Source organism: Ornithorhynchus anatinus, chromosome 4 (genome assembly GCF_004115215.2).
Source record: "Ornithorhynchus anatinus isolate Pmale09 chromosome 4, mOrnAna1.pri.v4, whole genome shotgun sequence".
Taxonomy (NCBI): domain Eukaryota; kingdom Metazoa; phylum Chordata; class Mammalia; order Monotremata; family Ornithorhynchidae; genus Ornithorhynchus; species Ornithorhynchus anatinus.
In genome coordinates, this window is record NC_041731.1 from 22,522,703 (window position 1) to 22,534,717 (window position 12,015).

Below are 12,015 nucleotides of genomic sequence, written 5' to 3' on the forward strand. Positions count from 1 at the left end.
CGGGCCCCCTGCAGGAACCCGAGCGGGGGCATGGTGATTAACGACCCGCACGGGAAACGGGGGCCCGGGCCGGGACCTCCCGCCCCCCCACAGCCTGCTTTCTGGCCGCCGGCCCCTCCCCTGCTGACCACAGGGCCCGCCCCCTCCCCCATTAGCACGGGGCGCCCCGAAGAGCGACCGAAGCCCCTCGGGAGTGGAGACGGGGTGGGGGGGGGGGCTGCGGGCGAAGGGTGGGAGTCGAGGGCTGGACCGGGAGGTTGGGGAGGGGGCAGGCTGGGAGGGTGGGATCGGAATCCCTGGCAAAGGCGCCTCCTGCCCAACCCAAGACCGGGCGACCCCCAGGGCTAGCGGGAGGCAGGGACCAGGCGGAGACCACAAAGGGGAATTTGCCACCTCTGTGGGAACTTGGAGGGGTGGGGATCCCCCCACTTGAGTCTAGGAGGAAGGGGGTAGGTGGGTGGGCTTCCCCAACACCCCTGGATCTGCCACCCTCAACCCGCCTTCCTCCTTCGCCACCGCCCCCTCCCTCGGGCCCGAAAGTTTCGACCCCTCACCCAGCCTGAGAACGGACCCCCCAAAAGGAGCCCCAGGGAGGGGTGGATTGGAAGCTCGTTGTGGGCAGGAATTGTGTCTCCCAACTTGGTAGGGGATTCTCTGGAGCACTCAGTACAGATTTCTGCCCCAGATGAGTACTCAACAAATACCATGGATTGACCATAAACCATCAGGGACCGTTTCCACCTCCTCTGTTGTATTGGACTCTCTCAAGAGCCGACTACAGTGCTCTGCACAAAGTGAGCGCTCAGTAAGCGCCACTGATTGGAAGAGAGTCTACGGGGCAGGTGTGGGTGCGTGTCCAGAACTCCCATTAAAAAAAAAAAAAAAATTACGGTATTTGTTAAGCATTTACTACATGCCAGGCACTGTGCTAAGCCCTGGGGGTAGAGACAAGCTCATCGGGTTGGACGCAATCCCTGTCCCACACTCTTCATCCCCATTTTACAGATGAGGTCACTGGGGCCCAGAGAAGTCAAGTGACCGGCCCAAGGGCACCCAGCAGACAAGAGACGGAGCTGGGATCAGAAGCCAGGCCCTTCTGCCTCCCAGGCTCCGGCTCTAATAATAATAATTACTGGTATTTGTTAGAGAGTTCACTAGTTGCCAGGCACCGTCCTAAGCCCTGGGGTGAACACAAGCAAATCGGATTGGACACAGTCCCTGTCCCATATGGGGCTGACCGTCTCAATCCTCATTTTACAGATGAGGCACTTCTGAGGGCGGGAGAAGTGAAGTGACTCGCCCAGTATGACACAGCAGACCAGTGGCAGGGCGGGGATTAGAACCCTTGACCTTCTGACGCCCTGGTCCGTGCTCCACCCGCTAGGCCACGCTGCTGCTTCTTAATTCTACTCTCCCAGACCTGAACCGGGCGGGAAGAAAGACTGGTGCGTGTTGACATGAATGTGTGCGTGTGAAGGAGAGACACACACAGACAGGAGGGGGTTCTCCCGGGTAGGGAGGGGGCGTGACCGCAACTCCAAAGTGGGGGAGGGATAAGGGAGGGGGGTGGCCTCGCTGACAGGGCCGGGGTCCTGACGGCTTCATCGAGCCTCGGAGCCGCCGCCGCCCTCCGCCCCCCTCCTCTAATCCGGCCAAGACCGTGACGGCGGCTGGGGCCGGGGTCTCCCCCCCGGGGAATCTCCCTCCCCGTGGTTTCTCCGGCCCCCGCGGCCGGCGCATGTCACGGGCAGGGGCAGCTGTCCCAGGGCTGACGGACGGGACAGCTGCACGAGGCTGGGCGGGCGCGGCAGCCGGGGGGAGGGGACGATGGGGAGACCGAGGCGCAGAGATCAACTCGTGCGCAGGGAACGTGTCCGTTCGTTGCTGCGCTCTCCCCCCTGCTCAGTAGAGCGCTCCGCACACAGTAAGCGCTCAGTAAATCCCCCAGTGAATGAACCCACCCCCTAACCCCGACTGACCGTGGAAGGGAGGTGAGACAATTTGGAGAAGGGCACCCGAGGAACTGCTGGGCGGCGTCAACATGCGTGTCGGTGTGTGTGTGTGTGTGTGTCTTGCAGAACACGGCTTGTGTTCTCCAGGGGCCCAACGTGCGCCTGGCAACCGGGAAGTCCAAGGCGGGGTCTTTCCCTGAACTCTGGGCCCTGGCATTGACCTTTTATGTTTCTCTGAGGGCTTCATACCACCATTTCTAGTCTGTCAGCTCATTACGGGCACGGAGCCTGTCTGCTTATTCTGTTGCTGGATTCTCCCGCGCGCTCCGGACAGTGCTCTGCACAGAGGGCGCGCTCGGTAAACACCAGTGATTGACTAAAACCTGGCCCTCCACCCTCTAAGCTCCTTGGGGGCAGGGAGTTTATCTACCAACTCAGAACAACTGTGGCATTTGTTAAGCCCTACTCTGTGCAGGTACCGTACTAAGTGATCTCATCCGAGAAACGGGGATGAAGACTGTGATTCCCACGTGGGAAGGGGACTGTGTCCCACCTGATTCGTTTGTCTCTACCCTCGTGCTTAGGACAGTGCTTGGCACAGCGTAAGCGCCTAAGTACTATTTTTAAAAGGCGGGAGACGTCATCAAAGCCAGCGTGGAATCAGGAGACAGACAGTGAGGGGGCGGTGGAGAGGGGAGGAGGTACTAGGAAAATTGGGGGAAGTCTGACAAACCAACGAACACCAATATTTGAGCCCTCACTCTGTGCCGAGCACTGCACTAAACTCTTGGGACCATGAAAGAGGGAGTGGACACGATCACCACCCTCTTGTAGAGGGAGAAAGACACTAAAAATAGGTACAGGGGAGGCAAAAACAGTACGAGCTGAACCAAGCAGATCGAGAAGCAGCAAAGCCTAGTGGATACGGCCCGGGCTTGGGAGTCAGGAGGACCTGGACCCAGGTTCTAATCCCGGCTCCGCCGCTTGTCAGCTGGGTGACCTCGGGCAAGTCCTTGCTCTGTGCCTCACTTGCCTCATCTGGAAACCGGGGATGAAGACCATGAGCCCCACGTGGGACAGGGACTAGGGTCCGCTCTGCCTTACCTTGTATCTACTCCAGCCTTTCGTAGAGCGCCTGGCCCACAGTGGGTATTAAACAAATAATCTTAAAGAACAACAACAACAAAAAACTGGGGGAAAAAACCCCAGACAACTCCCGGCCCCCCCCCCCCCCCCCGCCCCGTTAATTAGCAAGAGCCTCTCCCTGGGAGTGGAACACGCTAACAGGTTGAGCGAGGACGGAGTGGAGTCCGTTGGGTTAGGCAAGGAAGGGAGAGGGACAAACACGTCGAACTGTCGGAACCCTGGTTTACCTGTTTTTATTTTAAAAATAACACGGCGGGTTTGCTCTGCTGCATAAATATCTGGCACCCTGTTCGGTAGGGGTGGGAGGGAAGGCGGTGGGGGGGGAAAACGCAACGCAACGCAACGCAAAACAGCCTCCTCTTCTACCTCCTCTTCTCTTTCACACTGTAGTGTAGGAGCAAGGGTGCTGGCTGGGAGGGGAGAAGAAGAGAGATGGGACGTGTCGTCTCTGGGCCCACCCCCACCTCTTCCCTCTCCCCGCTCGGGCCGCCCCCTACTCACCTTCCCGTACCAGCGCGACAGCCAGATCTGCTTCATGGTCATGTGGTCAGGGAGGACCTCGTTGTCGAAGAGGAGCTGGACCTGCTCGGGGGGGGGGGGGGGGGGGGCAGGGGGAGGTGGAGGCGACCGCGTTAGCGAGGGTGGGCTGGGGGACGGGGCGCCTGGGACCACCCCCCGGCCCCAAGGACTCACGTGCTGGGGACTGAGGGTGAGCCGGTGACACAGGACGCTGCGAAGCTGCCGAACCTGAGCCCGCACGGAGCATCGGACAAACTTGTGCTGCGACGGGGGTGGAGAGGAGCGTTACACGAGCGGCGGGGGGCGGAGAAAGACAAGCAGCGCGGCCTAACGGGTAGGGCCCGGGCGGCAGGACGACCGTGGTGACCCTGGGCGAGTCTCGGGGCCCCGGTCCTCGCCTCTGTGGGACGGGGGTTAAGACCGGGAGCCCCGCGTGGGACAGGGACGGCGTCGGCCCCGGATCCACCCCAGCCCTTAGGACGACACCGCGCTTGATGCCCTAAAAAGACAGCTCGGGCCACCGCTCAGCGCCCGGCGAGCGCTCGCCCAGGACCGCCCGGCGACTCTCCGGCCCCGACTCCTCACCTGCAGGACGGTTCGATTCTTCTCTTTGCCGGAGCTGGGGGCGAGAGGAGTGAGACTGAGATGGGAGTGGGGGGGGGGGGGGGCCCGGGCCCCCCGAGCGCTCCCTCCTTCCCCGGACGGGTGTCGCCCCGCTCCCCGGACCACCGGGGGTCTGCAGACCAAGACCCCCGCCCCGTCCCCTCCCCCGTACCTCAACCTCTCCAGACACAAGCTCAGCTGCTCATCGTAACGGTAGTAGTGGGCCCGGGAGTGGTCGAAGGTGCTGTAGGGCAGACCCAAGCTGCCGGCCACGGGCTCTGGGGAAGACACAGTGGACAAGGAACGGACACACGGGGTCGGGGTCGTCACCCTTCCGCGCCCACCGGACACCTGCCCTCTCCACGGAGAACTCGCCGCGCGCGCGCGCGGGGACCGCGTCCGCTCCAGCGGCCTTTCTCCGGCGCTCAGTCCAGCGCTCTGCACACGGTCAGTGCTCGGTCAAGACTAGCCGAGAGGCTGCTCGCCCCCCACCCGGCTCCCCCCAAATACCTTCTCCGCTGGGCTGAGTGACCCGGTCCAGGCCTCGGGACTGGTAAAACTCACGGATTCGCTTCTCCTCACCTGGGGAACGGAGAAGAGAGTTTCTAGGAGGCCCCAGCCCTGCCCTCTCCTTGGGTCCCAGGCCCGCCTACCACCCGCTCCTGTCGCCTGGGAGGAGGAGAGGAGGGGGCCCCCACTTACTGTCCTGCAAGCCGGGCACCAGTTTGTACACGATGTCCTGCATGACCCGGTCCAGCTTGAGGTTGAGCAGCGGCTGAGTCTCGTGGATTTTGATGTTGCACATGGGACAGTACTTGCTGGTCTGGAGATATTTAACGATGCAGCTCTTGCAGACTGGGGGCGGTTCGGGGAGGAGAGGGGGAAGGGAAAGAAAGAGAGAGACAGAGAGACAGAGAAAGACAGAGAGAAAGGAGAAGGTGTCAAGCTTGGATCTTAAGGCGCTTTTGTACACATCCATAATTTATTGACATCCGTGTCTGTCTCTCCCTCTGGACTATAAGCTCCTTGTGGGCAGGGAAGGTGCCGGTTATACTGTACTCTCCCAAACGCTTAGTACAGGCCTCTGCACACCATAAGTGGTCAATAAATACCACTGACTGATTCCCACGATTTATTTAAATGTCTGTCTACTCCTCTAGACTAAGCTCCTTGGGGGCTGGGAACGAGGGTACCAACTCTTATACTGCACTCTCCCAAGCACTTAGTACAGTGCTCTGCACACAGTAAGTGTTGGATACACACCGCTGATTGCCAGAGATGAAGGTGGGGGAGGAGGAGAGAGTTACACCTGTCACCAATGTGACAGTGCAGCGAACGGACAAAGCCCGGGCCTCGGAGTCAGAAGGTCACGGGTTCTAATCCCACCACTTGTCTGCTGGGTGGCCTTGGGCAAGTCACTTAAGTGCCTCAGTTACCCCATCTGTCAATTCGGGATTAAGACTCTGAGCCCTTCATGGGATAAGGTCTGTGTCCAATTTGTTTGTATCCACCCCGGTGCTTAGTACAGTGTCCATTATTATTATTTTTATTATGCTATTTGTGAAGTGCTCACTATATGCCAATCACTGTTCTAAACACTGGGGTAGGTATGAGGCAATAATAATAATGGTATTTGTTAAGTGCTCGCTATGCGTCAAGCACTGTTCTAAGCGCTAGAGTAGATACAAGTGAGAAGCAGCGTGGCTCAGTGGAAAGAGCCCGGACTCGGGAGTCAGAGGTCATGGGTTCGAATCCCGGCTCTGTGGCTTGTCAGCTGTGTGACTGTGGGCGAGTCACTTCACTTCTCTGGGCCTCAGTTCCCTCATCTGTAAAATGGGGATGAAGAGCGTGAGCCTCACGTGGGACAACCTGATGACCCTGTATCTACCCCAGTGCTTAGAACGGTGCTCTGCACATAGTAAGCGCTTAACGAACACCAACATTATTACACAAGGTGATCAGGTTGTCCCACGTGGGGCTCACAGTCTTCATCCCCATTTGACAGATGAGGGAACCGAGGCACAGAGAAGTTGAGGGGTTTTACCCAAGGTTACACAGCAGACAATGGGCGGAGCCGGGATCAGAACCCAAGTCCTCTGACTCCCAAACCTGGCCTCTTCCCACTAAGCCACGCTGCCTCTCATCTGGGACACAGTAACCGCTTAGCAAATACCATGATTACTACAGTACTCTCTGTGCCTCAGTTCCCTCATCTGCAAAGTGGGGATTAATTCACTGAGGCGTATCACAGTCGATGAAAGACCGGGAGCCCCACGCGGGACAACGTGACTACTTTGTTTCTACCCCGGTGTTTAGAACAGTGTTTGGCCCACAGAGACTGCTTAATAGATTCCAGTATTATCTGGGTTATTATAATTAGCATCATTCGATGCTATTTCATATGATCATATTATTTATATTTGTTTTCATGTATTTATATTACACTACATATCATATAGTAGACATGATATTGGGGTAGATATTGTATCTACCTCAGCACTTAGAACAGTACTTACCACACAGTAAGCACTTAACGAATACCAACATTATGACATGTTATAACATTATCATCAGCATTATTCAAGGCCACTACATATTAATGTTACTTATTTTGATATATTCATACTACACACCATATATATTCTACCATTACAAAAGGCTATTATGTATTACATCATTTATGTGATTTCCTATATGTTTATATTACTTGCATATTATTGTATGACACGCAGTATATTATACATTATAGCACTATTATGATCAGCATTACTCAATGCTATTATGTATCATTTTATATTATTTATATTACTTATACTGTATTATTATATGACACCACCATGTATATCGCGTTTTCTATTACAGCACTACTAGAAATAGCACTATTCAATGCTATCATTACATATTATTTGGTATCGTTTTTATATCACATATTTTATTATATTGCATCATGCATATTACGTGTATTATAGCATTATTAGAATTAGCATTATTCGATGCCATGACATATTTTATATTACTTATTTATATCATATTATCATCCATATCATGAGAAGCAGCGTGGCTTGGTGGAAAGAGCCCGGGCTTGGGAGTCAGAGGTTATAGCTACTAATCCTGACTCTGCTGTGGGATCTTGGGCGAGTCTCTTCACTTCTCTGGGCCTCAGTTCCCTCATCTGAAAATGGGGATGAAGACTGTGAGCCCCTCGTGGGACCACCTGATGACCCTGCATCTCCCCCAGCCCTTAGAAGAGTGCTCTGCACATAGTAAGCGCTTACCCAACACCATCATCCTCATTATTATTATTATAATGTGTACTATTTATCGAGCGCTTACTATGTGCAGAGCACCGTACGAAGCGCTTGCAATGGACAATTCGGACACAGATAGAGACCATCCCTGCCCACTGACGGGCTCACGGTCTAATCAGGGGAGACGGACAAAAACGATACAAATAGATCATTATTACGTGTACTACTTTAGCGCTCTTATCATTAGCGTTCCTCAATGCCATTACGTATTATTTCACGTAATGGACCTGTATTATATTGCATTATTACGTATATTGTGTGCACTATTATAATTAGCATGAATAATGTGGGTATCTGTTAAGCGCTTACTGTGTGCCGAGCACTGTTCTAAGCGCTGGGGTGGACACCGGGGAATCAGGTTCTTGTCTGTCAGTCAGGTTCTTGTCTGTCCGTCTCCTCCGATTAGACCGTAAACCCGTCAAACGGCAGGGACTGTCTCTATCTGTTGCCGACTTGTTCATCCCAAGCGCTTAGTACACTGCTCTGCACAGAGTAAGCGCTCAGTAAATGCTATTGAATGCATGAATGAATGAAAGCTCGTCCCACGTGGGGCTCGCAGTCTTCATCCCCATTTTACAGATGAGGGAACCGAGGCCCAGTGAAGTGACCTGCCCACAGTCCCCCGGCTGACAGGTGGCAGGGCCGGGATTCGAACCCATGACCACCGACTCCACAGCCCGGGCTCTTTCCACTGAGCCGCGCCGCTGCCGCGTTACTCAATGCTATTGCCTTTTATATAGTTTATTTATGTCGATTATATGGCATTTTTATGTGTCTCACGTGGACTCGGTGGGATCATGATTAGCCTTGAACGCCCCCCCCCCCCCCGGGGGGCGGGGCGGGGTCTAGGCGGCAGCGCCACCTGGCGGCCGGCCGCCGGTACTGCAGGTCGGGATTTCGGCGGGGGCGTCGCGCGCACTCACAGGTGTGGAGACACTCCGTGATGGTGGTGGCGTCGACGAAGTAGCCGGCGCAGAGGCAGCAGACGATGTGCTCGTTGAGGTCCTTGATCTTCACGCGGACTTCCTCCTGCGGCCGGCGCGGGGCGGTGAGGACCCTCCGCCGGGCGTCGACGGGGCGCACGTGCTGCCCGCCGGGCGCATGCGCCGCGGCCCCGCCCTCGCGCCCGGCCCCCGCCCGCCCGGACGCATGCGCGGCGGCCCCGCCCTCGGCGCAGGCGCACCGGGCCGCCCGGCCGGGCCTCCCCGCCCCGTCGCCCTCAGCCCCGGCCGGTGGCCGCCGCCGCTCCCGCCGCCGCCCCGTCCCCGGTCCGCTCGGCCCGCGGGGCCCCGCACCTCGTTCCGCAGGGGGTCCATCTTGTACACCGACTGCAGCTGGTTCCGCAGCCGCATGGCGATGGCCATCGGACCCCCCTGAGGAGACGCCATCTTAAAAGGGCGAGCTCCGCCGGCCACTTCCGGTGCCGCCTGCGGGGGGCGGGGCCCGTCGCCAGGCAACGGGGGCGACGGGCGCCGCTGATTGGTCGAGGCGCCCCCGCCCCCCTCCGGCCCCGCCCCCCCGCTTCTCACCTGCCACGCTCCTCCTCTCCCCCCGTGCACGTCCGTGGCCTGAAGAAGGAGAATAAATAATAACGATCATAATCATAAAATTAATAAAACAGTACATGATAATGAGGTCTGATACATGATTTCTTAAGCGCTTGCCCCGTGCCAAGCACTGCTCTAAGCGCTGGGGGCAACACAAGGTCAGCAGGTTGCCCCCCCTGGGGCTCCCCGCCTTCATCCCCATTTGACAGATGAGGGAACTGAGGCCCAGAGGAATAATAATAATCATCATCATGCGGGTATTTGCTAAGCACTGACTATGGGCCGAGCACTGTTCTAAGCGCTGGGGGAGATACAGGGTCAGCAGGTTGTCCCCCGTGGGGCTCCCCGTCTTCATCCCCATTTGTCAGATGAGGTCACTGAGGCCCAATGAATAATAATAATGATAATGTTGGTATTTGTTAAGCGCTCACTATGTGCCGAGCACTGTTCTAAGCGCTGGGGGAGATACAAGGTAAGCAGGTTGTCCCCCGTGGGGCGCCCCGTCTTCATCCCCATTTGACAGATGAGGGAACTGAGGCCCAGAGGAATAATAATAATCATCATCACGTGGGTATTTGCTAAGCACTGACTATGTGCCGAGCACTGTTCTAAGCGCTGGGGGAAATACAGGGTCAGCAGGTTGTCCCCCGTGGGGCGCCCCGTCTTCATCCCCATTTGACAGATGAGGTCACTGAGGCCCAATGAATAATAATCATCATCATCATGTGGGTATTTGTTAAGCGCTCACTATGTGCCGAGCACTGTTCTAAGCGCTGGGGGAGATACAGGGTCAGCAGGTTGTCATTCATTCATTCATTCAATAGTATTTATTGAGTGCTTACTATGTGCAAAGCACTGTACTAAGCGCTTGGAATGAACAAGTCGGCAACAGATAGAGACGGTCCCTGCCGTTTGACGGGTTTACGGTTTAATCGGGGGAGACGGACAGACGAGAACAATAGCGATAAATAGAGTCAAGGGGAAGAATATCTCGTAAAAACAGTGGCGACTAAATAGAATCAAGGCGATGTACATTTCATTAACAAAATTAACAAAATAAATAGGGTAATGAAAATATATACAGTTGAGCAGACGAGTACGGTGCTGAGGGGATGGGAAGGGAGACGGGGAGGAGCAGAGGGAAATGGGGGGAAAAGAGGGTTTAGCTGCGGAGAGGTGAAGGGGGGGTGGTAGAGGGACTAGAGGGAGAAGGGGAGGTCAGTCTGGGAAGGCCTCTCGGAGGAGGTGAGTTTTAAGTAGGGTTTCGAAGAGGGGAAGGGAATCAGTTTGGCGGAGGTGAGGAGGGAGGGCGTTCCGGGACCGCGGGAGGACGCGGCCCGGGGGTCGACGGCCGGACGGGCGAGACCGAGGGACGGCGAGGAGGCGGGCGGCGGAGGAGCGGAGCGTGCGGGGTGGGCGGTGGAAAGAGAGAAGGGAGGAGAGGAAGGAAGGGGTGAGGTGACGGAGAGCCTCGAAGCCTAGAGTGAGGAGTTTTTGTTTGGAGCGGAGGTCGACAGGCAACCACTGGAGTTGTTTAAGAAGGGGAGTGACGTGCCCAGGTCGTTTCTGCGGGAAGATGAGCCGGGCGGCGGAGTGAAGAATAGACCGGAGCGGGGTGAGAGAGGAGGAAGGGAGGTCAGAGAGAAGGCCGACACGGTAGTCTAGCCGGGATATAACGAGAGCCCGTAACAGTAAGGTAGCCGTTTGGGTGGAGAGGAAAGGGCGGATCTTGGCGATATCGTAGAGGTGAAACCGGCAGGTCTCGGTAACGGATAGGATGCGTGGGGTGAACGAGAGGGACGAGTCAAGGATGACACCGAGATCGCGGGCCCGAGAGACGGGAAGGACGGTCGTGCCATCCACGGTGATAGGGAAGTCTGGGAGAGGACCGGGTTTGGGAGGGAAGATGAGAAGATGTCCCACGTGGGGCTCCCTGTCTTCATCCCCATTTGACAGATGAGGGAACTGAGGCCCACAGAAGTGAAGTGGCTTGCCCAAGGTCACACAGCGGACAAGTGGCGGCGGCGGGATTAGAACCCATGACCTCTGACTCCCAAGCCCCTAATCTTGCCACTAAGCCACACTGCTTAATAGTAATAAGGATAATGATGATGGCATTGGTTAAGTGTTTACTATGTGCAGAGCACCGTTTTAAGCTCTGGGGTAGATAGAGGGTCATCAGATTGTCCCACGTGGGGCTCACACTTTTTAATCCCCATTTTTAAAGACGAGGTAACTGAGGCACAGAGAAGTGAAGTGACTTGCCCAAGGTCACGCAGCAGACAAGCGGCGGGGCCGGGATTAGAACCCAGGACCTCTGACTCCCATGCCCCGGCTCTTTCCACTAGGCCACGCTGCCTCTGGTCCAGCGCCTACTATGGGCCGGGCACCGTACTAAGCGCGGGGGCAGAGACAAGGTCAGCAGGTTGTCCCACGTGGGGCTCGCAGTCTTCATCCCCATTTGACAGATGAGGTGACTGAGGCCCAGAGAAGTGAAGTGGCTTGCCCAAGTTCACACGGCAGACAAGCGGCGGAGGCGGGATTCGAACCCACGACCTCCGACTCCCAAGCCCGGGCTCTTGCCACTAAGCCCCGCTGCCTCTCTGTTATGCTACTGGTCCCGCGCTTAGTACGGGCCGGGCACTGTACTGAGCGCCCTGGTGGATACAGGCAAATCGGTTTGGATCCAGTCCCTGTCCCACGTGGGGCTCCCAGTCTTCATCCCCATTTCACAGATGAGGGAACGGAGGCCCAGAGAAGGGAAGGGACTTGCCCAAGGTCACCCGGCAGACAAGGGGCAGAGGTGGCATTGAAACCCAGGTCCTTCTGGCTCCCAGCCCCAAGCTCTAGCCACCGGGCCACGCTGCTTCTCCCCGAGTGGTATCCGTTAAGCGCTTACTATGTGTCAGGCACTGGGAAAAATAAGAATAATATAATTCT

General features: G+C 56.5%; 1 protein-coding gene across 1 annotated transcript; it reads right to left on the reverse strand.

Annotated features, from left to right (window-relative positions):
- Positions 1-3,314: 3,314 nt before the first annotated feature.
- Positions 3,315-8,948, reverse strand: PCGF1 (polycomb group ring finger 1). The gene is made up of 9 exons (XM_029063193.2): positions 8,824-8,948; positions 8,452-8,557; positions 4,923-5,075; positions 4,731-4,802; positions 4,393-4,498; positions 4,203-4,236; positions 3,792-3,878; positions 3,600-3,680; positions 3,315-3,508 (listed from the first exon to the last, which is right to left on the reverse strand). The coding sequence occupies exons 1-9, from the start codon at positions 8,914-8,916 to the stop codon at positions 3,461-3,463; spliced, it is 780 nt and encodes a 259-aa protein (XP_028919026.1). The 5' UTR covers positions 8,917-8,948; the 3' UTR covers positions 3,315-3,460.
- Positions 8,949-12,015: the final 3,067 nt, after the last annotated feature.